The sequence below is a fragment of the Poecilia reticulata genome, linkage group LG20 (genome assembly GCF_000633615.1).
Source record: "Poecilia reticulata strain Guanapo linkage group LG20, Guppy_female_1.0+MT, whole genome shotgun sequence".
NCBI classification, from domain to species: Eukaryota; Metazoa; Chordata; class Actinopteri; order Cyprinodontiformes; family Poeciliidae; genus Poecilia; species Poecilia reticulata.
This window is the reverse complement of record NC_024350.1, coordinates 19,757,045-19,782,621: the sequence shown is the minus strand read 5'-3', so window position 1 is coordinate 19,782,621 and position 25,577 is coordinate 19,757,045. Positions and strand designations below refer to the sequence as shown.

Sequence of the window (25,577 nt, the reverse complement as noted above, 5' to 3'; positions counted from 1 at the left end):
GCTCCAAAACCAGGAAGAGGACTACAACACAGGGCATTCTGGTTAAATAGAACCAAACAAACGTGAGTCTAGAGTTGGCAGAAATGGTTCGTAGTCTTTAACTAAAGACAAAAGAGAAATCCTACATCCACTAAAATCTGAAGCTACTCCATTTTTGTTTACATTTTGTGAACCTTTCTCAGAAGTTTTCATGTTGTTTACTTCAGTGGTTCTTGTTGCAGCGCCCCCACAGGCAAGGAGGGGAAAAGGTTTTTCAAAGGGTTTAGATCAGTTGCTAAAAATGTAACAAATGTTCCAGTTTGGTCCCCAATTGAGGCCCGTCTACGGGACTATCTGGTGTGAAAACACCCTTATTACAATAAACCTAAGTGACTTCTGGTGGATAAAATAGTAAATTACATCAAATTGTGGGAGGTCACAGTGTAAAATCTCCCCAGTTGGTACAAAATGTCCCTTAGTAGACGGCACCAAAAATCAGGGACAAAACGACCAAAACCAATAATCTAGGAGATGGTGACGGGGCGTATTGACCCGTGTAAATGAACTCCTGTATTCTCCATTTTAGCTTTTAAGGGATATAAAAACAGGACCAGAAATATCTGTTTCATGGGGCAAAACGCTAGCTAAAACATTAGCACTGATCAGTTGACAAACAAGTAGAGTCCAGCTACTCGGCACCTGGCTGTGCATGCTGTTAATATAGATCACCGTCACAAAATCCAGACAAAATCACTGTTTTCCCTCTAGACTGATACAAGACGATGCTAATAGTTAGGCACGTATAGTACATCTCCACAGACTTGGAAGCATTTTAATCTGTAGAGAACTACAATTAAATAGATCTAAAAATATATATATGCTGTGTGTATGATTGCCAGTGGTATAATATGGAAATAAAGAGAATAAAATGTACATAAAGGACAGAATCTGTTCTGAATTTATGACGTTTGCTAAGGTGCTATTGAGTTACTTTCCTTCCGTTTTTGGATCAAATCCTCATTAAATACAAGTTAAAGACCAACATCACACTTCGCAGACTCTTCCTGTTTTATACTTCAACCCAAATCTCATCTATGTGACAACAAAGACCAAAACTCTGAGCTGGAACCAACACATAGTAATAATAATATCACTTTGTTGTCACATCCGGGTGAAAAAACATCAGACAGCAAACAGAAAGTAAAGACTGCAGAGATGGAGAAAGCTGATGTCTGACATTGCTCATAAAGTGTAACGGTTGCATAATTGGTCTACAATTTTATTTTCCAGGAATTTCCCTGTAGTAATCTGGAATGCTCTTCTTGACTTTGTTTTGTCGTTTTGTACATATTCCAAATATGTAAAACAGGAACAAAACCTCAGAAAGGAAGGCAACTTGTGGGTTAACTTTGCTTCCAAGTTACCATACAAATAGTAAAAGGTAATATATATAACTCTTTGCAATTGAAAAAAGAAAAATTATACATCGATAACTATAATTCCAGAGGTCCATTTAGGTTGAGTGTCATGCCTTCTTGCTTGATTTGCTCTCATCAAAGTCCCAGGGGCAAACCTCGGCCTTTTTAGCAGAACTAGCAGGCGCAGCTTTTGAATTTGGATTGCTCTGCTTTTCTACTGGGGCATTTTTATCAGAGCCCGTCTTACTCGACACGTCCTCAAAATCCCACGGACAAACTTCAGCCTGCTTTGGTTTGGCTGCTCCAACATTAGCGCTTTTCCTTTTCTCCACCTGCAGCCCCTCCTGCGGACTCTCTACGTCCCATGGACAGACCTCGGACAATTTCTGCTGGCTCAAACGTTTATCTGAGGACTTTGTTAAACTTTTCTCGTCCTCAGTGTCTTTTGACTTTTCCTTCTCAACCGTCCTGGTGGAAGGGGCGCCTTTCCTTATCGTGGGCGATTCTTTAGGTGCTTCTTTGGGTGCTTGTGCCGGACTGGGTGTCCTGTCTGTACTAGGAGAAACCGCAGCACTGTCGTAGTCCCAAGGACAGATTTCGGCTTTCGTTGTTGGTAGGGGCAGAGATGTTACCCCTTTGGGAGGATCTGAAATGGGGTTTCTACCTCGTCCGTCCACAGGAGAGGAGCTTTTTTTCTGCTTCATTGTATCTGGAGACCGGGCTAACTCTGTCACCTTCTGCTGCTCTTCAAAGTCCCATGGACAAATGTCTGCTCGCTTTGTTTTGGAGCTTTCTAACGTAGAATGAGGCCTGTTTGACCTTGACTGACTGGACACTTGTTGCCTTGGTCCTTCTGAGAGACAGGCTTGTGTCTCGCCTCCCTCTTCCCATGGACAGACCTCGGCTCGTACAGAAGTTGCCCTCTGACTCTCCTTTGAGTGTCTTCCACCCGATGGAGACTGATCAGAGGCCTTCTGCTTCTGGGATTTACTCCCTTTGGTGCTGCTTTCATGAATCGTCGTTGACTCCGTCGGTGCTATCGAGACGTGCTTCTGGATCTTGTTCTCAGACGGAGTCGGCAGGTCTTCCAACTCCCATGGACACACTTCGGAGACGTCGTACAGATCCTTTCCCCGGACTGGATCGGAGCAGATTGCAGGCTGGCTGCTGGTCACCGGCTGCTTCATGATCCTGCCTTTGGCTGCGCTTTGTTTGTAGTCAACCGATTGGCTGATGATCATCTTTGGCTGACAGTCGTTCTCTGCCTCTGCATTTGCCTTCGTGTCTTTGCTCTTTGGCTGACTCTTCTTATTGCTGTCCTCTGAGCTCTGGGTCTTCCCAGTCAAGCCCAAAGTCTTCTCCTTGGCGCTGGCGATGACACTCAAAGACTTCTGTAGCATGGACGCTCTGGGGTGAATTGGTTTCTTGTCAGCTGTTAGATTGTGGGCACTCGCCGACTTGCAGACTAGCGGAACAGACTCCGTAGATTCACTGGGGGTGTTGATGTTCTCACTGGACTTCTTCTTGACCAGCTTTTTTCCCATCAGCGTATCTAGTAGGGACCCTTCATTTGTGGCCGTCTCCATCTTGTCTACGGCGGCCCTGTTGGCGTCTTCATTCTGGTCACGGACATGGTCGTAGCTGCTGTGGGACTTCTTCAGAGAGAAAACCTTGTTCTTTAGTGTCTCTTCCTTGGCTGGTTTCACCTGATGACTGGGATCCAGCGGGTTCTTCTTCAGCATGCAGATGCTGTTCCGGTTGCTCCCGTAGTCGCCCACCTCCTTGTCTTCCCGGCTGCACTGCCGATGGACAGACTCTGGGATCTCGGTGATGCGTCTCATCAGCGAGCGCCCCAGACCTTTCTTGGAGCTTCGCTTCTTCTGCAGGTGCGGGTTGTTCGCCAGCATCTTCTTCCTTTTGTAAATCTCCAGCTGGGAGTATAACTTCTTCAGCTCCTCCTAAAAATGAATAAAAACAGAAAAGCAAATTGGTGAATCTTCATTGAGAGATACGAGACGCATTTCGATGACAAAACACACAATCTACTCCACTTAGACCATGCAACTTCATGACAAGATGGCTACAAACAGCTGCTAAAAGACGCACTACTGAAAAATCACATGCGTGCTGAAAGAAAAGCAAAGACAGGACTGTTCTGGACAGCATCAAATAAGGAAACGACGTGTTTTAGTGTTAGGTCTGAAACAGCCTCTAATCTCGGGTCCTTGATTGGCTCCATCTGTATCTTCATCCGAGACATTAAGTGCTTCCAAGCAACCTGGATGTGATCATAACACCACTTCCTCAAGAAAATACTCCAAAGGCACCCAAAGCTTTTGGTAGAGAGACTTCTTCAGCTCTAACAGACAAACAGATATCTCTGCTCACGTTGGTACGTTTTTCCCAAAGGCTGTCGCAAGACCTTACGCCACAGCCATTAATAGAACTGAGATGGCCCATTTCTTCTGGTGTCTGCAATAAAAAACTGCCATGGCTCAGTATTTGTAGAGGATTCAAATGCAACGCCAGGTTATGCAAATGAGAAGAAGAGGCGGATGAAACCTCTGCGTACCCGAATGTCCTCGGGGTCCAGGCTGTGCTCACTCCACGCTGAAGTGATGCTGCTGTTGAGGTACGACCCGGAGCGACCCATGTCCAGCTCGTCCTCGTAGGCCTCAGAGGCGATGTCATCCCTCATGTGGGTTCCAGCAAACAAAAACTGGAGAAAATGTGTTAAAACTGATTAGTAGAGGTTGTTTTATTGGCAATATAATATTTAAATCCTTGTAAACTGTAAATGTAGTGTTTGTGTTCCACTAATGCCTGTTGATGCAAATTCAGCACAAACCAAGAATCATGTTGGAAGCACGTAGCAGCCATCTAGAGGCTGAGTAATACCCAGTTATCACTAATTCACTTCATTTGCACATAAATTACCTTAAAATTATACTTTAAGTTTTGAACAGTGCGTATAAAAAGTTTTCACCTCCATGGATGTTTTACTCCTTTAGTTGCTTTTACAAATCAATCATGATCAACAAAAAAAAATCTTTAAAAAAAAACTGCAATATTAAGGAGAAACTTTATTCCTACAAAATAATGAACCATAAAATGTACCATAAAATAAGTCACTGCATAAATATTCATCGACTTTCCCGCACATTACCTAATTTAACAGAGATCCAGCCAATCGGTGCATGGAATGGAGATCACTGAGTGCATTGAACGTGTCTCCAATATTTATGCAGTCACTTATTTAAATTGAGACAATTCTTTATTATTTTATAGAAATCAGTTCTGACTGACATTTTTTAAGTTTTTGTAGTCAAAAAAAGCCAAATTTTTTTGTTCAATGATCTGTAAATGGAATAAAAAGGGTAAAAATTTTCATATGCACTGCATGGACTTAATTCAATTTAATAATTTATAACAATATAATAAATAAATAAATAAATGTGATTTCTAAAAATTTTTTTTAAAACAACTTGAATCAGGGGTGAAAGTTCACCTACCAGCTACAACAGAATGGATTAAACCAGAAATGAAACCAGAATGGCCTAGTCCAAGTAAACTGAACTGAGAATCTGACTGAGGAGAGTTTGTAAGCCAACAGTTTTTTCCTTTTCTCTTCTGATTTTTGCAGCTGTTGGTTTAATAAAATGTGTCGGTTTGAGGTTTCCGGCTTGATGACGAACAGCTGCAGGGTTTGAATTCTGGATGAAGGCACAGAGCATGAAAACGAGGTTTTCCCACCTTGGGAACGAGCAGCAGACCCAGAGTCACCGTCACCGTCAGGTGGGTGTGGGTGAAGAACAGCAGCAGCATCCAGTCTGGGTGGAGTTCATGAGCCAGAGTGAACCTGGGACACAAACGGAAAAATTTAAGCAAAACCAAAAAAAGAAAAACACAAAGAGAGACGCAGGAAAACTTTGACTGACTTTTCTACAACGGAGTATTAGGACCAGGCTTAGAAAAAAAACTCTTATAAGAATAAAGTTGTAATAATTCGAGACTAAAGTCACAATATTCTGATAATGAAGTTACACATTACTGGACGGAAAAAGTTTAAATAATATGATAAAGTCATAAAATTCAGAATAAAGTTGTAATATTACTAGAATAAAATTGTAGTAAACACATCAGCATCAGATTATTATCACTAGTAGCAGCAGATTACTGATATAATCTGATGCTGATGTGTTAACAGATTAAGTTTTACTGTATTTATAAAACAAATACCAAAGTATAACTTCTCAACATTCCTTACTTTACCATGGCTGTATGACTGCTTATTCATGTTGGTGATCTCATTATATTATAACTTTATTTTTGCAATTTTTTTCCCGTATTTTCCTGTCTCTGCCTGTAAAAAGAGAATAAACCATCTTGTTTCAATTATTGTTCCATTTGGTTGATCGCTTTGGCAGCTGGAATATTTTCTTCCAAAACTTTCACAATGATTTGCAAAAACAAGAAAAGTTTGTTTTTCTTGGACCTTGATCTGGACATGAGAGTCGGTCTATTTTTGCATCCGACAGCCAAACGCTGGGTGAGATAATTAGACAACAGCGGTCAGAGGAATGATGAGGATTTGAAGGCATGTCCTCTCTGGAGCGCCACAATGCAAGCAAATGTCATATAGCAGCCTCATTAAAGTGGGAAAATGGGTAATTAATGAACAGTTACTGTAGTAATAGCTCGAAGGCGCGGATGAAGGCAAAGGTCCAGCATGTGAAATGTCCCGAAAGCTTTGAAGTCTGTCCTCCTTCATGTTTGGTGATGAGTTTCTGTGCAGATGAGGGTTTAATAGCCCCGGCGTTTTGTCTGTCCTCAGCCCAAGTCGTCAGTTCATTCCCTGCACCGGGGTAAAGGACCGATGAAAACACAAACCCAGAGCCTGAGCTCCAGCCGGCCGCTGTGGGGTCAAGCAGCTACTCTAATTTATAAAAGGTGACGTATTACACTTCCTTAAACAGGTTGAGGTAGACTTATATATCAAATGTGTCAAATTCAAGGTCCGAGGGCCAAATCTGGCCCGCAGTAGCTCTTTAAGTGGCCCTCTGGATTCCAAATAACATCATGAAGTTCGTCCAATTTTTCACAAATCCACAAAATTCACATTTTTTTCTAATTTTACTGCAAATTTTTCTCAAAACTGGCCAAAAACTGCTGCCTCGGCCTAACTTCATGTCAATACGGCGATTAATAAAAAGTCACATTTAACATCATACATTAGTGCAAATATTTCTACGTGCTCACCTTACACATTAAAATGGCTGCCAACAGATGTGCAATTATACAACCGTATATCTAGCAAGTGGTTTCTGGATGGTAAGTAAACAACAAAACACTTGGCTTTTCCAGCAGCCATTGTACAGCGCATAGAGAGGTAAAACCAAAACTTTGACAAGTTTCATTGACTTGTTAAAATTAAACATGAAGGTTAAAAGGTTACTCAACTAAAAGTAAAAAGTACAACATAGTAAAAATACTCCTAAAAGTATTTTTTTTCCAAAAAGTTACTCAAATAAATGTAACAGAGTAAATATAAATAAACAAAAAGGTTTCAACTGACCAATCATAAACACAAAGTATTTATATGGAGTTCAAAAGCCTCCAAAACTCAACATTTCCTTGAAAACCTATGAATAGCAAAACATTCAAGACGAATAAATGTTTGTTTAGAGCTAAAATATGTCTGCCGATAATTTCACCTTTAATGCCGTCACAGAAAATAAATCACTGTGGCGCTCTTCATTAGTAAGTAATGTGATGGAGCTGATCTCTACGTAGGGGCTAAGAATAGCTGCGGTGATGTCAGATCGTTTAAAACATCTTTGTGCAGCGATTTGACGTGCAGAGCAGAGGAACTTCACTGTGAAACAGCAACATGAGGCTTCGCTCTCATGTCACATGCAACAAACAGGCCTGTGGAAGTTATGCTTAATGATTTTATGTGATAAACAAAATGGCACATAAATGTGAAGTGCATTTAAAGTTAGGAGTGGTTATCAGAATTTTCTTTAAAGACCGTGTTACTCCGCAAGCCCCTAAAACAACGTTTACAGTCAGGCGTGAAAATGGCTGCAATCAGACACACAATTATACAACCGTACATCTTTGAAAAGCATAAGTGGGGCCTTCTGCACAACCAACAATAAGGCAGCAAGTGGTTTCTGGATTGTAAGTTGACAACAAAACTCTTGTCTTTTCCAGCAGCCATTGTACAGTACACGTAACATTAAAACCAGCTGACCAAATGTGCTTGAATTCTGCTCTGGTTGCTAGGAAACGGGGTTGGGCTTGGTTGGGGTTGCTAGGTAATGGCGCAGTGCTCACAGAATGTGACTTATCGGAAGGTTTTTGAAACGGCTCATTTTCCAGACACCAAAAAAACATTAACTTACTGCCAAAAAAACCCAGCTTGGTGGGTTTTTGTTAAAGTGCTTAGACTGTTTTTAGAAGCAGTTGAGACACAAATGGCAAAACAAAATCGAGCAAAATGTGAATTTTGCCATAATCCCCCTTTAATATTTTCTGTATTTTTTTCCTTGTCTGACCAATCAGTGCAACTCGGCTGAATTTTACCCAATCCTCTTAACCTTTTTCTAATTAACTTCCTGTTTCAAGATGAGGCAAGTGTGACAGCAATGGTAACATTTGTCTTGTTCTACTTTTCTTTTTGAAAAAAAAAGCATTTAGAAATTCACTTACATTGTGTCTACAGGTCATGTAATTCTTCACAAAACTTGAAAATGTTGTTTGCACTTCAGACATTAAAAGTATTAGAATCCAGTCTTTTTTTCGAAAAGGTTATTTGTAACGCAACAACTTTTTAAAAAAAGATGCTGGAAAATCTGTAATTTTAATAATAATAATTTTAAAAAACCCATTGCAACATCCTGGATGAACTGAAACACCTGGGTTACATTTGGGAGCAGAACGGGGATTACCTGATGACGTGGAAAATGGCTGACAGCACCAGTTCGTTGTGAACGGCGATGGCCATGAACCGAGGCTCGTGGAAAGCCGATGGCACGGTCCTGACGGCGTAACAAAGGTACACGGCCCACAGCAGGAAGAGGAACTCCGCTGTTCAACAAAAATCATGCTGACCAACAATCCTCATAAAAACGCCACAACTCTCCAAGTTCAACATATTTCCTCCTCAGACACACAGGAAAACCTTCTGCTCCACAAATATGTTGGTTGCAGCTTTGGCTTGTGGTCTGCTTTTTTGTGTCTGACCTTTTTTTAAATATTTTTAATCACAGAAAAGAGACAAAAATTTAAAGAAAAAGCTAAAAAAATATTTTAAAATATAATTTATATTTTTATTTGCTTCTCTGTGTCTTTCTGGCTGCATTTGGGTTCAACTAAAAATCAAACCTGACAGATTTATGATTTTATTTCCTAAATCAGGCAGCCTGAATGTTACTGACTGCACTTGAAGAGAAGATGTTAAAAAAACAGTAATTTTTTAAAAACTTGAAGACTTTGAGTTAATAATTTTCTTCACAGTATCTGTTTCACTGAGTATGTTTAAATTAAATATTTATAATGTTTCCGATTGGTCAGCAATATCTAGTGTATTTATTTTGTTTCTAATGGAAGAATATTAGTGCTGAAAGTGCAGTTTTTGTTGCATTCGCAGACCTGCTCAGTCAGGCCCAATTTGCTGTAGGCTCCCTTAAATTTATAGTATTGTTTGGGAGCTGTGAGGAAAATTAACCACACAGGACTGCAGTTGAATCAGACCTCTGACTGCGAGCCAGAGCAGGTGTATTTCTTAAAATCTGAAAGATTTATTGCTTCCTGGTGAGTCTGAATTACGAGCCGTGTTCAGGCAGAGACAGAGCTGACTTGCATATCCTATTTTTACCGCCTAATGAACAGAATGAGACTGCGAGCTCAGTGTACAGTAGCACAGCAGGGTGTCTCTGCTTGTGGCCCATCTGTTTGTTAGAAGCTTCTTCTCTCTCTTAAAGACTTGGCTGGCAGACAGGACACAACAGATGAGCATATTTGATTTCTCATCTGCCTCCGCTACTTTCCTCTCAAACGGAGCAGCGAATAAAAGCTGCATCGTTGTGGAGAAGAAAAAGATCTTTCTGGATTTAATGGATTAATATTATTACAAGATGTGCCGCCTGGCTCTATGTTGAAGCTGCAGGATGTAACTTTTATAAAAAATTATTTTTTAAACATATTTGTTAAAACTATGTACGCTATGAGACAGATTATCTAAAAATATCAGCTCCTCTGCCTTTTTCTATTGCTATCTACAAACAACCAATCAGAGCAAGGAGGCAGGTCTTAGCGCTGTCAATCATGCCTCCGTTGCTCTTTCAGTGCTGCAGCTAGCACAGCCTCTCATAAATGCTAGTGCTAGTTAGCATGACCACCAATTATGGCGGATAAACAGTTTTTCTTGTAACGGTGAGTTGTTTCTCTGCCGTTAGCATATTTAGCATCGTGTTCACGAGGTTGATTGACAGCGATAAGACCCTCCTCCTGTTTCAGATTGGTTGTTTTTGGTCGGGAGCGGTGCATTTGTGCATAGTAGCTCAAGGAGGAAGTAGAAGAGATCGATCTTTTCTGTCTCATTTCTCTGCATGTTTTAACATATTTTTTTATAAAAATTACAAATTGCAGCTTTAATGATGTGAAACTTTTAAAAACTAAATTAAAAGAAATCTGTAATGGGATAATATCTTTGTAGATATTTATATTCACCGTGGAATGTAATCTGGCCATCAGGTAACATGTTTTGATCCTAATCTTGAATTAGATATTTTGTGTGCGGACTTACCGACGGCCATCATGTAGTCCCAGCGATCCAGGAGGCACATGCCGAACTGACTCCCGTCGGGCGTGTGGCCCACGTCGATGAGCGCCAGCTTCCTGTCTGGGTTCTGACAGACGGCAGACGTCCACGCCACCAGGAACCAGCAGACGATGAGCAGGATGATGGCCAGCAGGCGCAGGACTCGCCAGCTGGTCATGTAGGGGATCCGCTGGGCTGTGCGGGACAGGAAGACCTTCAACACCCTGCGGAGAAAAAGGTTAGGACGGTTCTGTGGCCTATACAAAACATGTTCACTACATATTCTATACAAAATCGTTTTTAGATAATGAGATTTTTGTCTGGCTAGTTCCTTTCATAACGAGCTGTTTTAGGGCCTCTGTCACTTTAAATCCAAATAAGCTGCTGCTGGCTGGCCATGACCCCAGGTTGACCTCTACACTCACACCTAAAAATTACTGCAAACGCATGCACAACTATACGTCTTTGAAAAGCAGAAGTGGAGCCTCCTGCACAACCAACAAGAAAACTTTTGACTTTTCAAACTCAAAAACTTCTGAAGTTTTTTTCTGAATAAAAGATTTCTGAAATTTTTTCTTGCACATTTTTTGATGTTTCAAATTTAGAAAATTCAATTTTTCCCCCTAGAAAATTCTTGAGAACTTTCAACTTTTGAAACTGAAAAAATATTTTTCTTGAAAACTTCAGAGATTAATCTCAAAATTTCTGCATGCATTTCTATCAAAATTTCAAACTTTTTTTTTTTGAAAATTTTTGAGATCAGTTTTTTTTAGCACATTTTCAACTTTTGAAACATCGAAATTTCCTTGTTTTTTCTTGAAAATCTCTGAGATTAATCACAAAATTTCTGATTCTTTTCCAGCAAATGTTTTACTTTTCAAACTCAGAAATTAACTTTTTTCTTGAAAATTTCCAAGATTTATCTAAAAATTTCTTTGCGTCAGGCAAATTTTAAATTGTTCAAACTCAGACTCAGAAATTGTCTTGTTCTTTCTAAAAAACTTCAGAGGAGAATCACAAAAATTCAGATTTTTATCTAGCCAAATGTTCTACTTTTCAAAATCAGAAATTATCTTGTTTTTTCTACAGAATTTCAGAGATTAATCTCAAAATTTCTAGACATTTTTTCTTATGTCTGATAGCCTTAATATGTCATCGTATATCTATTAGATTTTTTATTTTACATTTTTCCTCCTCTTCTTCTCTCCATCCCTGAGGCCACCATAGCGCCCCCTGGTGGGGTTTTGAACCCACCGGCGTGAGAGACATTAAAACAACCTGCTATTCTTAGGCTCTGCCCTTTAAAGCAACATCGATATAATTTCCACTAATGAGCCCCATCAAAAATTGATCTGTGCTACATTAATGTCCACTTACAGCCGTCTCTTAGCCCCATCTTCTTAATCTCCAGCTCTACTTTTGAAAGAATCATATTTCAAATAAAAAAGAAGCTCCTCCTGCAGCTAATCACTAATATCGCTGCTTGTTGCCAGCAGTCGTTTCTCCTCTTCTTGCCATCACATTTGTCTCTGTAGTATTTAGAGGTTAGCGAAGGCCACAGCTTCCTTAATTACTTTATGTTGGCAAGGAATGCAAAATAAAGTCTGGTGATGAAGTAGCTGAGGAACACACAACCTCTTGACTCTTTTAGCGGAATTAAAATGTGAGATTCGGTGCAATTGCTGTGGATGAAGTCGATGGGAGTGAATAATGGAGAGCACCTGTAGAGTTTCAGAGTGAGCGTCCCGTAGACGGTGGCGAAGCCCAGCAGTCGGACCCAACGCAGCAGAATGCAGCGGAAAACGCTCGGGTGGAAGTAGAGAATCCCGACCTGGAAGCAGACAAAAACCAGCCAGGGTTTGAAAGACAACGGCGCACTGGGACCACTGTGGATTCAACAAATAATAATGAAAAAAGCTAATTTCTGCTAAAAAAAATTCTTAAATTTTTAGATTAATCTCAAAAATGTTCTAATAAGGACATTTCTGAGTATGAAAAGTAAAAAATTTGCTAGAAAAACTCTAATTTTGATTTTAATCTCAAATTTTCTACAGAAACACAAGAACATTTCTGACTTTTTGCTCCCTTTTTCCAGAATTTTTTTACATTTTTTTTTTTTTTTTAACAAAAAGCAAAAAAAAATTCTGAGTTTGAAAAGTCAAAAATTTTCTACAGAACAAAAACAAACTGAAATTAAACTCTTGCTCTTATTTGGACATGTTAATTTAAAAAAAGAAAATCATAGAAATAAAAAAAAAAAAGTATAGAAAAAAATACATTTTTGACCTATGGAAATGTTCAGTGTTTCAAAAGTCTCAAATTTTTGACAAATTTTTCTTCTTCTAGAAAATATGCGACTTTTAACACTCAGATATTCCCATGTTTAATTCTAGAAAATGTGAGGTTTTTTGGTGTAAATTTACTCTTTTGTTTCTGATCCCAGTGGCGTTTTTACGCCGTCGTGGGAAGAAAACGGCCTCAGTGGGGAAATTAAATCCAAGTCGGAGGAAGCTGCAGCCTCAGCAAACAGCTCTATAAACACTGAAGTGATTTTATTTAAATGTTTGTTCTGATCTGCGTCTGGAGCAGAGCAGCAGGGTTTCATTAACTCTGTTTGCTGGCTCTACGTTCTCCCACGCCGTTTAACGCAGACTGCGTTCATTTTTCACTCTTCTAACCATCAAAGCTAAAGGTATTAGGATGTAAAATTAAGCATCTTTTGTCTCCACAAACAAGGAGGATAAAAGTTTTATCATAGAGTTGAAGAACCTCCTGAGATTTCTCACATAAACCAGCAGATGGGATCAGTTCATGCTTCAGTTGACATGTGAGGCAGGCAGATGCTGCTGCTTTTAACTCAACCGCAGATACAAGAAGAGCTACGATTATTGAAACCTCTGGTGATAATACGATATACATTAATATAATGCACTACTGCGATATACAGCCTCCGTTAATACGACAGCATTGTATAATATTTCAGGAGGCTGGAGCTTTCAAAGAGACGCAAACTGAAATCGTCAAAGTGAAACCATCCACAAGCCACGAGAATGTGAACTTAAAAAAATGGAAATGTAATTTTATTGTTATTTTTTTAAAGTTAATGGATTGCTCTCAATAATAACAAACATGAAAATTTTAGTGAAAAGTAGTGCAAAATTTTTGGCAAGAGGGATTTGTTCGACATTATCAGAACATTCGCTCCATTTTCACTACAAATGTGCAGAAAACTTGTCAATATTCTGCTAATGTTGAAAAACACAATTTCTCAACTGAGATGTTTACATTGGATAAGAAATTACATAAGACGTGTGAACGCCAAAAAGCAGGATGTGGACTACAGAGTAGAGCATCCTGGGTAAATCCAACCAAAACAAACGTGCTAGCTTAGCGCTACTGGCAAAAGTGGGTTGTAGTTTTCACCAAAGACGAAACAGAAAACCCAAAACCACTCAAATCTGACGCCGCTCCATTTTTATTTACGTTTTGTGAAGAATGAAGCGTCTTCTTCAGAGGTTTTCATGTCGTTTCCTTCTATAGTTCTTGGTGCAGCGCCACCACAGGCGAGGAGGGGAACAATAAGTTTTTCCAATGGTTTCGTTTGTGAAAGCAAACCGCAGCAGCTGAAAATGTAACAAACGTCGCAAATTTGGTTCAAAATCAAACCAAATCTACTGAGCAAAGTTTTGCTCACATTCGTGATGTAAAGTGACAATGAACGGACCAGTAGTGCAACCAGAATGGCTGCTGTTGCTGCTTTTTCTAGAATCAGAGCTACTGGAAGTCGTTTTGCAGCGTGATCTGAAGGATAAGTTCATAAACTGCATGGGTCAGTTAAAACGTGTGCTGACATTTCAGAGCTGTTCTTGGCGTTCTTCATCACAGAAAGCTTTTCCGCCGAGACCCAGAGGAGGACATCAACCCGTGTTTTCCACACACTGAAATGTGGCCGGTCCACTGCTGCCAACTAAAAAAAACTAAAAGTAAAAAATAAACCCTGATGGCCTTCCAGCGACATGAAAAGAGCCAACACAAAAAAAAAAAGAAAGAAGAGACAGAAACAAACATCTGAGGCGACATAATTATCTGTCCGTTGCAGATGTGCAGTGATTTCCCCTGTGGGATTGTTAATGGTAATCGGATTAGCTGAGGCATTAATACGTTCCCTCAGGCAGCAGAAAAGACGCAGCCATGCTGGCGCTCACCGGGTTTGAGTCAGTTAAGGGACACGGAGGAGCCGAGAGCGGAGCGGCAGCCCGGATCCTCGCCCCGCAGCCGACAGAACCGAAACCTCTGACTCAATGGAAGAGGTTGACTCAGCTTCTCCAGGGAGCAGAAAGTGAATGCTGAGGTTTTCATTTTACCTGCAGACCAGGTGTTTCACTTCACGTTGGAGCGTCTTTTTGAAACGGAGATCAAGAGATGACGAAAAGGAAGCAATCCTGGCAGGTACTGAGCAACACGCCGACGCACATTTGGGTCCGCAGGGAACCAAGAGACCTGAGTGAAGTTGGCCTCCCCACCTTCTTCAAATCAGACAAAATTGGTGTCAAACGTTGTGCTCCGTTTGTGCAGCAAAAATTTGTTTGTGCCGCTATCATTTTAAAGATATAAAGAAAGTTGGATTTCATAAAAGTTGAGGGGCTGGTTGACCTTTTGCCCTTTACACTTTCATTAATATCTTTAAAGCCAAAGCAGCACAAACAAAAAAATTTTTGCTGCACAAACCAGCACAAACGTAGCCGAGTTGATTGACACCCATTTTGTCTGATTTGGAGAAGGTGTGGGGGTGGTTGACCTTGGATGACCTCTAGAAACATTTCTTTATATCTTTWAAATGATAGCGGCACAAACGAAAATTTTTGCTGCACAAACCAGCACAAACGTTTGACACCAATTTTGTCTGATTTGAAGAAGGTGGGGGGGCCAACTTCACTCAGGTAACCAAGAGGCTGTAGGAAAACCACCAGGGACCAGAAAAGATGGCCGCTTTTAACTGGGATCTGAATCTAGTGCTGGTTTTGTTTGTGGTGGGAAAAAAATTAGACATCGAATGATTTAAATCAGGGGTCACCAACTCCAGTCCTCAAGAGCTACCATCCTGCAACTTTTAAATTCACCTCTGCTCCAAAATGTCTGAATTTCCTCACCAGCACTCATTCCTCTCTGCAGTAGGCTGGAAATGAGCAGTTTGTTTGATCCAGGTGTGTTTGAGCAGAGACGCATCTAAAAGTTGCAGGACGGTAGCCCTCGAGGACTGGAGTTGGTGACCCCTGATTTAAATAAACACAAACTTGTTTCTAAATATCATCTATAAAACACAGACACACCAATTTTCCAGTGTTGTAAGTGAAAATAATCTCCCAGTGGAATTAGTACTTTTTCATCAATATTAGGGAATAACTGACTTAAAACAAGCTCTTACATCTTACTGAAAAGTTATTTGTAAGTTAGTTTTGTTTTATTTCAAATCAGATATTTATACTTGGTAAGATTGTGTTTTTGCAGTGTAATCACAGTTAATTCACTGTTTAGATTTGTCCCTGTATCAAAGGACTGAATTACCGTCTCAGTTTGAAGTTAATCCTCATTATTTGTTGAAACAGAGACGTCTAAAAGCTCAAGTCTGGAGTATAGACCCCTGTTCGGCATTTCAGATCCACATAAAACAGTTAAAATTTTAATTTCTGGTCTGGATTTTGTCAATGATAGCATAAAACAAAAACAAAAAAAACTCCACAAATGTGTGACATACACTACTCCACTTGATAATGCCATAAACCAGCCACAAAAAACATGCGACAAAAGTCGATAAGCAACAAAACTCAAAATATAAAACGGACAAACTGAGCCGTCGTGAGAACCAAAAGAGGAACATAAGTCAAAATATATACACGTGTATTTCAGATAAACTGAGGACGGTCTTTGTCCTCAAGCGTCTCCTCCTGGCGCTCAGAAACCTCGGCTGCTCTGGTGATGCACTTTGCATCAGGAGCTTTCTGGGAAGCGTCTGGCCCCCGATCTTTAGGCCGGCTTCTCTTAACGCCAGCGAGCATAAAGAGGAAGATCAGTTTCTGCCCTCCTTCACTTTTCAAACCTCCCATTAATAATCGATGCTAAGTGCTGCGCATTAAGGGTTCAGCAGCGTCTGTAAGCAAAGGGATTCAGGACTGTGTGAACGTACAGCGTTTGACCCACAGATATGGAGACAATTCTTAACTTTGTTTTACATGTTCAGTTGTGAATGAGACAGGTTTAGTTTCTTCACTCAGCCTCTTAAGGATACCTGAACTGAAGCGCAGCGTGTTTCTTTATGTTGCAGAATAGAAACACTTTTTACCTGCAGGGTGTAAGTTATACTAAAAAATGTTTTTTACATATTTGTTAAAACTGTCGCCATGTTGTGACGGTTTGTTATGAGACAATCTGTGAAAAGATCGATCTTCTCCACCGCTCCCGAACAAAAACAACCAGTCAGAGCCAGGAGGAGGGTCTTAGCGCTGTCAATCATCCTGACGTACATGCTGTTAAATGTGTTAATGATGGGGAAACAACTCACTGTTACAGGAAAACCATCTATCCGCCGTCATTGGTGGCTCAGCTAACTGGTGCTATGCTAGCTGCAGCGTAGCAGAGAGCAGATTGGGAGGAAAAGGGAGGACGAGCAGCGCCACATCAGATTGTAACTGACAACGCTAAGACTGGGAGAAGGCAGAGGAATTAGACTTTTTTCAAAAGTGATCTGTCTCACCATCCTGTCATTACACGGTGACAGTTTCAACAAATAGTTACAAACTATTTTTTATAACAGTTATATGCTGCAGTTTTAACGTTTTCAAATTCACAAAAAAGCAAAGTAAAGTTTGGAGAAACTCCTGCAGAAGACTAAACTTTCCCAACCACCTTCAGAGGTGAATTATTTGGGTCAGAAATCGGATGAAGTACTATGTTTCTCCCTATCAGTTGTTATTAAAATGCTGTACATATCAAATATGACTTAAAGTAAATGTAACTTTGCGATTTGAAATTGGGCCTCTGTCTCTTTAAGAAGCTCCTGCTTTTTTTGAAACTCCGCCTTCAGGAAGTCATCTCAACATGGCTCCACTATTAACCCTTTAACAACTTTTTAGGGGTCAATATTGGAGCCATGTTGAGAAAAGTATAGGAGATACAGCAGACGCACATTTCCACCAGGTGTTTGCTAACTGCTGCTGGCTAGTCTGAAGGAGCTGAATGGGGGGAGGAGCTGCGCCTCAAAGGCGGAGCTAGGTCCGCCCAGGCGTTTTCCACAGCTGAATGGTTGCCATGGAGATTAAAGGATTTCTTAAACATGCATGGAAGAATCAAAGTAATACTCCAAGTTTGTTTTTGATAAAGTAATAACATTATAAAATGATGTAAAGCTAAAAAAAGTCCATTTTACATGATACTGGCCCTTTAAGGAAGATGAAATCCAGACTTTAGATCTAAGAAGCAAAACAGTTTCTGACTTTATCAGATAAAATCCAAATAAAATGAATGGAGGTTTGTGGCACAAAATGTACAAATGTTGTTTGAATGCTCTTTGTACGTTTCTGCAAGAAAAGGGAAAATGATTTAACAAACATCTACAGCATTAAAAAAAATGCATTCAGACAGAAGTGATTAAAATGGAAAACACTGAAAGGCTGAGAATAACAACAGGTAGTGTGCTAAATTTCACAGGATTTAAATTATCATGCACAGATTTATCTCCAACTGTTAATAAGGTGTTGATAAATCAGCGAGGTCTGATGGAACAAGAGAAGGAGTCACTCATCTGCTCGCTCAATCAGCACTTTATTTCTGATTATCTTTTCTTCTGAACCGTTCCTCGTTTCAGCGCCCACCAGCTGGTAGTCATGCAGTTTCAGGGCCTGGAAAGCGTCCCATGATGTAAACCACCCAGCTGTGGTGCAACAAGCAGCTCCCAGATTTGTTATTCACTGCTAATAACTTTAGCACAAGATTTGCTGTCTTCATTTAATTCCTAAAGATCATTTCTGAGTTAGTAAAACTGATATTGCTTTGGCATAGAGACACCGACTTTCCCCATGAATTTAACTTTTTTTTTTTACTTTTTAGACTTCAATTATAAATTATCTTCAGAACTCCTTAAAATGAACAAATGCACCATGAAAAATCCATGAGTTTTAATGCAAAAAGTAAACTCTTTTATACCTTCCTGTTGCAGCTAGCTGTGCCACAAAGAAAAAACTAACTTTTATATTAAAAAAAACAACCAACCACTTGAGAACAAAAATGGTTGTGGCAAAAAAAAAAGTGACCAAAAGTAACTGTATGGCTTTTACATCAATCGCTCATGGGAGTTATAAATGCTTTCCTTCACTCCTGTTCAATCTAGCTGTGCTGCAGTGCTAAAGCTAACTTTTATATAAAGAAAGAAACAACAACAACTAGTTGTGGCCAACAATTGTTGTGGCTAAAAAATGTGACCAAAAGTAACTGTATGGCTTTGACAGCAATTGCTCATGGGAGTTTTAAACTCTTCCATACATTCCTATTGGAGGTAGCTGTGCTACAGTGCTAAAGCTAGCTTTTATATAAAAACAACTAGTTGAGGCCAAAAATGGTTGTGGCTAAACATTTTTGACCATAAACAACTCTGAATTTTACAGCAATTGTTCATTGAAATCTTTCCTACATTCCTGTTGCAGCTAGCTGTACTACAATGCTAAAGCTGGACGCTGAAAGCTTTGCATCCCAGAATAATGTAAGCATGATAAAATAACATCCTTTGGGTCTATTTTTTACATATGAAAACCAGTTTTTCTTATTATCATATGAAATTTAATGTGGTATACAAAACAGTCTGGAAATTTTCATTTTTCAGTCTTCAGAATTGGATAATCTGTTTCCAAGTTTAGACATTCTCAGAAACACCAAGATCCTGTCAGACTCCGTCAGGCTCCGACTTCTCAGTCTTGTCAGTTTTCACAAATATGAGCCATTACTGCCACTTGCATGATTTGTTGTACTACACTAACTGTCTGGGTTAGAGATTTGGCAGCTTTCTAGATCTGAAGCAGACAGTGACCTTACTGTAACGGCGACCCTAAGCCATAATTATGGCATTAACATAAACAGAACTTGGGTTTGCTCCAAACACAAACAAAGCCCAAAAGGTTTCATGTGAGAATGGGAAAAAACCCAAACACGACTGGAAGCACCACAGAGAATATCACCAAGTGTTTCGCGCCGGGACGCTTTGGATAATTAGCTCTCGCTGCAGGGCAGGAAAAAACATTTTAAAAAATAACATCAGGAAGGAAGTGGATTATTTTCGCTGTTAGGAGAAGCAGCTTCTAATGAAGTTTTAACAGGAATTCAATAAAAATGTCAATGTTCAGAGATTGATCCAGCATCCTGTGGAGGTCATGACCCCACAGGATGTCGATTACAAAGACATCAATATCTTCATCTATCAGGTTATGGAGCAATATTGAAATAAAACAATCTAAACCTCTTTCTGTATTTAAAAGAAATTGTAATCTTTGTTTATTTTTAATGTATTTGAAATATATCTAGTAGTATTCTGAGTTGAATATGAGGCAGATATAAGTTTATACGTCTTTTTATGTCTTAATTCGTAACGTTTTTTTTGTTACATGGACTTTACATTTTTGTTATTGAGTGAAGGAAATAAAAAAAAGAAAAAGTTAAAATAAATTTCTCTGCACTCTCATTTTTATATCTTCTCCACAAACTGATATGGCAAAGCAGGGGTGCCCAAAGTGTGGTTCAGGGGCCATTTGTGATCGTTGCGCTGATTTTTTTTTCTGATCCCCAATTTACAGTTCAAGAAAGATCCAAATTTGTTAAGTAAACTTTTTACTTTTACTCTGGATAGTAGTATCACCAGCACAGTGGAAGATATTCTATTTTTTAATCAGAATTCTGACTTTTCACAGAATTTTGACTTTTTGATTTTTTTCTGAGTTTTGATTTTAATCTCAAGGTCTATTGTTTTCCTCAAAATTTAGATTTGTTTTTTAAGAATTTACTTTTTTCTCAGAATTTTGACCTTTTCTTAAAAGCAAAATTTTTCTGAGTTTGAGAAAAATCCTGATTTAATCTCAGAATTTTGACTTCTTTTAAAAATTTACTTTTTTTTCAGAATTTCTATAAGTCAAAATTCTATTTTTTTTCCTCAGAATTTTGACTTTGAACTCAGAACTTTATGTGTCAGTTTGTCAAAAATCCTAAAAAAGTAACCAAACATTCTTAGGTACATGTCAATTAAGTTGTTAGCATATAAAAACGTAACTGTTTCTTCCTTGTTACAGGATTTGTAAACCTTAACTTAATCCACTCTGAAAGGCTGTTCCAAATTTATTTGGTAGATTTGAAGAGAAAGACTAGATTTGCCTCATGGTGCACAAACAATTCAAGCATTTCTGATTCTAATTTTTTTATTTAGTGGCCCTAATTGTCTTCCATACTCATTTATGGTCTGGCATCTGGTACTTCCTGTAGTCAGATTCAACCAGACTCAACTGGTAAAGGTTTTCATCCCATTTAGCTCCAAAATGAGGCTCCACTATCTCTGAAATTTATCCTCTACATTTTATCCATCAATCAAAACCAGTTTGTGATGGGAAACGCGTCTAAACGGCATACAGCTCCTGGAGTTGTCCAGACACTCAACCTCTTCACCGTGATGAAGTGGCTCTGATGTGTTGGCGGTTTAAGTATCTTGAAGGGAGGGAGATCAATAGGAGATCAATAGGTGGATTGATTGGTTCAGTAATGCTTTTTATTTGGCAGCTAATCTATGTTAGCCTGTGGTCTGCAGGGCTGAAACGATTAATCAGATTGTGATTAATCAATTATCAAACTCAAAGTCCAAGCTGTAAAACATCCATATGGCAACTCAAAGAGTGTAAAAACATCCAGATTTCCCAAAAATTAATCTTCAAAAACCAAATTTATTTACATTTATCACCCAGTCCTACTGTCTAAAAGCATTTTTGAATAAGCGTTGGACTGATGGATGGATTTATTGTTTTTGGTTTGGATTTCTAGAGTAATAGTTTCCAACCACATTTAGTCATTCAATCAGCGTGGAAATTGAAAATTACGGCCTGAATGGAGTTATTGTCTCTACTGGCAGCTGAGCATGATGAGGACAAGAGCAACTTCACAACGAAGCACTTATTGAAATGAAAATGCCAAAATAAAAACATCATCCGTGAGTCATCTGTCCGTGACGCAGAGTAAACTCGCTGCTTTTGGTTTGCAGTAGCAGCTCAACATCAGACGGTGCTGAATTTCAGCCTTTTGTCATCAAAACTACAACCAGCTAAAAAAAAAGAGGGGGAATTTCTCTCCATCTGAGAAATGCAGCAGCTCTGGGAATCATTTTGTCAGAACAGAAGATCTGATGCTAGTTTTAATGTTTTGACATGAAGAAACCGAGTGGAGCCGGTTTATGTGGTCATCATTTCCCACTCATTGCTTTTTTCTTCTTCCCTGAGCTCCTCCAGAGCGACTGAGAGGGAGGGGATGCCACTAAGGATAGGTGGGATCTTGTAATAGCAACGGATCCATTTTTATATGAAAGCTGACACTCCCTGCCACATGGGACGACCGGCTTTCTGGAGGGAGGTAATGGTTTCTCCTCCTGCTGCTCCCTGAGGTGGGCTGAGTGTAAATTACATCCAGCTTGGCCTCTGCTCAAGGCAAGATCGGAGTCGAGTCGCAATTCCCTCCCCTCCTCATCGCCGCTCAGATCCGGAGATATTTCCACCCAGCTCAGAGAGACGCGTCAGGAAACGCGTCTCTTTACTTTTTATTCTGAAGTTGAAATAACCCAGAAATGCACCTTCCAGGTAGTTACTGTTTTTCATATCTCTAGGGAAAAAATGTCAAACTCCTTTTTATTTTGGGCTGTGAATGTTCTTAAAGGGCCAGGATGTAGTGGTAAAACCAATTAATAGACTGGTAACATGAATACTTCTTAAAATTAAACAACGTCTTTTCATTTTAATCATTTATTCATTCATTTATTTATGAAGCAATTTAAAAACCAAAGGCACAAGGCAATCAGAAAACACAAAATTGGCCAAATAAACAATAAAATATAAAAGCAACGGCGACTGGCCTAATCTCTCTGGAATTACAGGCTAAATTAGAAAGCTGAAATGATAACTGAGATTTAAATTCAGCAACAGAAAGATCAGGTTTTTGAGAATTTTGCAAAAATAAAAATCAAAGATTTTTTGGTGCTAATTTAGAAATAAGACAATTTTAACTTGACAGCTAAGCTAAGCTCTTAGTATTCCTGTAATTCTCATCAGCAAGACATTGGAGTTTGTTTTGAGACAATAATTCCTTAATATTGATGAAAAAGTACCAGTTTTATTGGAAGATTATTTCATGTATAATATGGAAAAAATAATCTGTCAATGCAACAAGTATTTCTCTTTCCCAGATTTAAGACAATCTCCTATTGACCCTTTGTACGTGGGATCACTGTCTTCGAAACTCGGCCCGCTCTGCCAAGACAGACGGAGCGGAGCGGGCTCAGGTGTGAGCTGGTGAGCTCCGCCACACCTGGTGGCCTAATGTCGCTTTTATTTAGCTGGTTTCCCAGTAGAAATGGTCACAGGACGCGGTGGTCGGCTGAACAAACAGACAAGGATAGAAACCAAACTTGTCATTTTATTTTATAACTTTTAATGAGGAAAGATAAAAAGGTGTTTGCATAATGACTGGCAGCGCTCGGTGTAACCGCGGATTAGCAGCGAACACTTTATAGAAGGCAAGAAGATTAATGTTCATTTACTTTATAAGTAAGTATGATTGGAAAGATGTTAAATATCGCGTTGTGGAGAAGGTACACATCTATCCGTAACCATGGCCTAGCATGTATGAAAAAAACTGGTTAGCATCTCGTCTTCTGTACGTTTTTAAAGCCGCTCTGGTTTAAGGGGAAACGCTGTTCATGACATATTAAAATAAATCATGTGCTGTAAATTCAGGCAGTCAGTAATTTGATTAACACGTCAGGAGGGAGGAGGTATGGGTCGGTTTCTAAGCTAGCTGTTTCCAACTTTTGTAAATACCACCATATGTGAGCCCCAACCAGGTGTGTTACGTTCACAGACAAATTAGCTCGACTCGAACAAGTAGAAGCCATGAATAAACTGGAAAAAACTAATTTTGTGAGTTAGTTATGCCTTATTTTAAGTGTACTAAGATATTTGCACTAGAAACTAAACCAAAAATACTTGGCAAGACTTGTGCAGTGTGCTGGGGTAGGAAAAGCATTTCTCCTCCATGAAAGAAGCGGTGGGAGCAGCGTGCGTGTCCAGCTGCTTAATAACAGTAGAATTATTTAAAATGGAAGCAGCAGCAGGGTTGGAGGAATATTTCAGGATCTATATTTAGAGTGAAGCTTCTCGCCCTTGCAGCTCTGGATTGTGTGCGATGCACAGGAGTCGCATGCATCAGGGTGGAGATCGGCCCGGTGTCGAGCAAAGACATTAAACCATGGAAACGAGATCAGCGACGGCGACCACTTCTGCAGAACAGATCAAACCGAATCCAGACGCCTTCACTCTGCAGATCTGACTTAATCTACAAAGTGAAGCTCAACCCTTTACAAGCCCTCTATTTTTAGCAGCCGCTGCCATCACTACGCCAGCTGGAAACAGAAATATCTGCCTTTCATTCATTCGCTGAGCTCCCAGGCTCACTTTCATTCTGCACATTTTAAACATTACCACTTTCCAGGACCTTGTCGCAGCAAATTGCATTGATTAGCCAGCTCTAAATCAGCTGGCTTTAATTACGTTTACTTTGTATCGCTTCACAAGGCGTGCGGCTCTGCATGATTGCAACTAAATTGCAATTATCCATTTCCCTGAGCACCAAAGAGGAAGATATAATGGTGGCTCAAGGTAAATCAATGGGTTCGTGGGTGTTACGGGGGAGCCTAATCATCTGAAGAAATGATGAGGTTCTGCGGAGGTTCGGCTTGAAATAGAACTGATCGACACAAATTGATTTGTTTTTAAAGTAATTATACTCTCTCGCACTTTATATTAATTCAGTTTGTGGCTAATAAACCCCCAGTTTGTCATAAGCATCATTATATCCTTTAAATAGGACAAACTGAGACAAAAGGAAGCTGATCTAAAAGCTTCATATGAAAGCTTAACCTATGTTTTAAATCCTGTATCCACTTTATTACAGAATCAGTTGCTTAATTTTGATCCCAAAGCCAGAAACAAGTGCAGCGAAGTTTACATACGGTGGACCCACAGTGAAACTAGAAAACAATACCACTAAAAATTATTATAACTGTCTATTTTAATAGTTCAAACACCAAATGTGCTTTAAAGGTGACCTATTATACTTCCCTGAACAGGTTAACATAGATCTATGTGCAAAACAAAATATGTTCGTTATATTTTCTTTTTAGATAATGATCAGTACAAGATGTTTTAGGGCATCTTGTCACTTAAAATCCAAATAAGCTCAGCGTTTACACTCACATGTCAAAATGGCTGCAAACAGACGCTCAGTTAGACAATCGTACATCTTTGAAAAGCAGAAGTAGAGCCTCCTGCATAACCAACAGGAATGCAGAAAGTGGTTTCTGGATGACAAGACAACAACAAAACCCTCATCTTTTCCAGCAGCCATTGTATAGAGCATACAGTGGTAACACCAGCTGACCAAACATGCTGGAATTCCATTTGGGTTGCTAGGGAACGGGGCTGGGCTTTGCTGCTGTTGCTAGGTAATGGGGCAATGCCCTCAAATGTGGTTCAACAATCAGGAGGTCTTTGAAACGTCTCACTTTCCGTAAACCAAAAAATATTAAACAAATATGCCTCCTGTCATGTCGTCCAAATATTTCTCAATGCAAAACAAAATCTGGAAATTACAGATTTCAGTGTTTCTTCTTAGATTATATCCACTGCTGACTGCTGACCACTGCTGAAGAGGGAGAAAATGCCAGGGTGTGGTTGGCATAATGCGTCTGTATTTAATTAATTAAAACACCTCCTAAATTAAAGAGGCCAAAAAGCATGAAAACACACTGAAAGGAAGAAACTGTGCGACTAACTGAGAGGCAGCATGTGAGGCTCTTCAACAGATGGCGACTTGATGGTGTATGTTAGGCAGGGGGTCACCAACAAGCCGCAGGATGTTTGCTTCTGCCTCTTCTGTTCTCTCACACTCACTCTGCTCATCAACAGAACCAGGCGTACAGGAATACAGAGGCTGAATTATGTGTTTTCTCTTTAGAGAAAGACAAAGTTTGAAAGTATTTCTGGTTGCAGAAAACGCGCACAGTCATT

General features: G+C 39.6%; 1 protein-coding gene across 2 annotated transcripts in view; it reads right to left on the bottom strand.

Moving 5' to 3' along the window:
- Window positions 1-1,244: 1,244 nt before the first annotated feature.
- Window positions 1,245-25,577, bottom strand: part of gpr158a (G protein-coupled receptor 158a) — a 71,540-nt gene continuing 47,207 nt past the window's right edge. The window contains exons 6-12 of one of the 2 annotated variants that reach the window (XM_008396493.2): window positions 11,946-12,055; window positions 10,210-10,448; window positions 8,351-8,489; window positions 5,151-5,256; window positions 3,970-4,116; window positions 3,786-3,869; window positions 1,245-3,355 (exon numbers count right to left, since the gene is read on the bottom strand). In XM_008396493.2, coding sequence (XP_008394715.1) covers window positions 1,505-3,355; window positions 3,786-3,869; window positions 3,970-4,116; window positions 5,151-5,256; window positions 8,351-8,489; window positions 10,210-10,448; window positions 11,946-12,055 — 2,676 coding nt within the window. In that variant the 3' untranslated portion in view covers window positions 1,245-1,504. The remainder of the gene's footprint in view (window positions 3,356-3,785; window positions 3,870-3,969; window positions 4,117-5,150; window positions 5,257-8,350; window positions 8,490-10,209; window positions 10,449-11,945; window positions 12,056-25,577) is intronic. The other variant, XM_008396494.2, reaches the window with a different exon arrangement.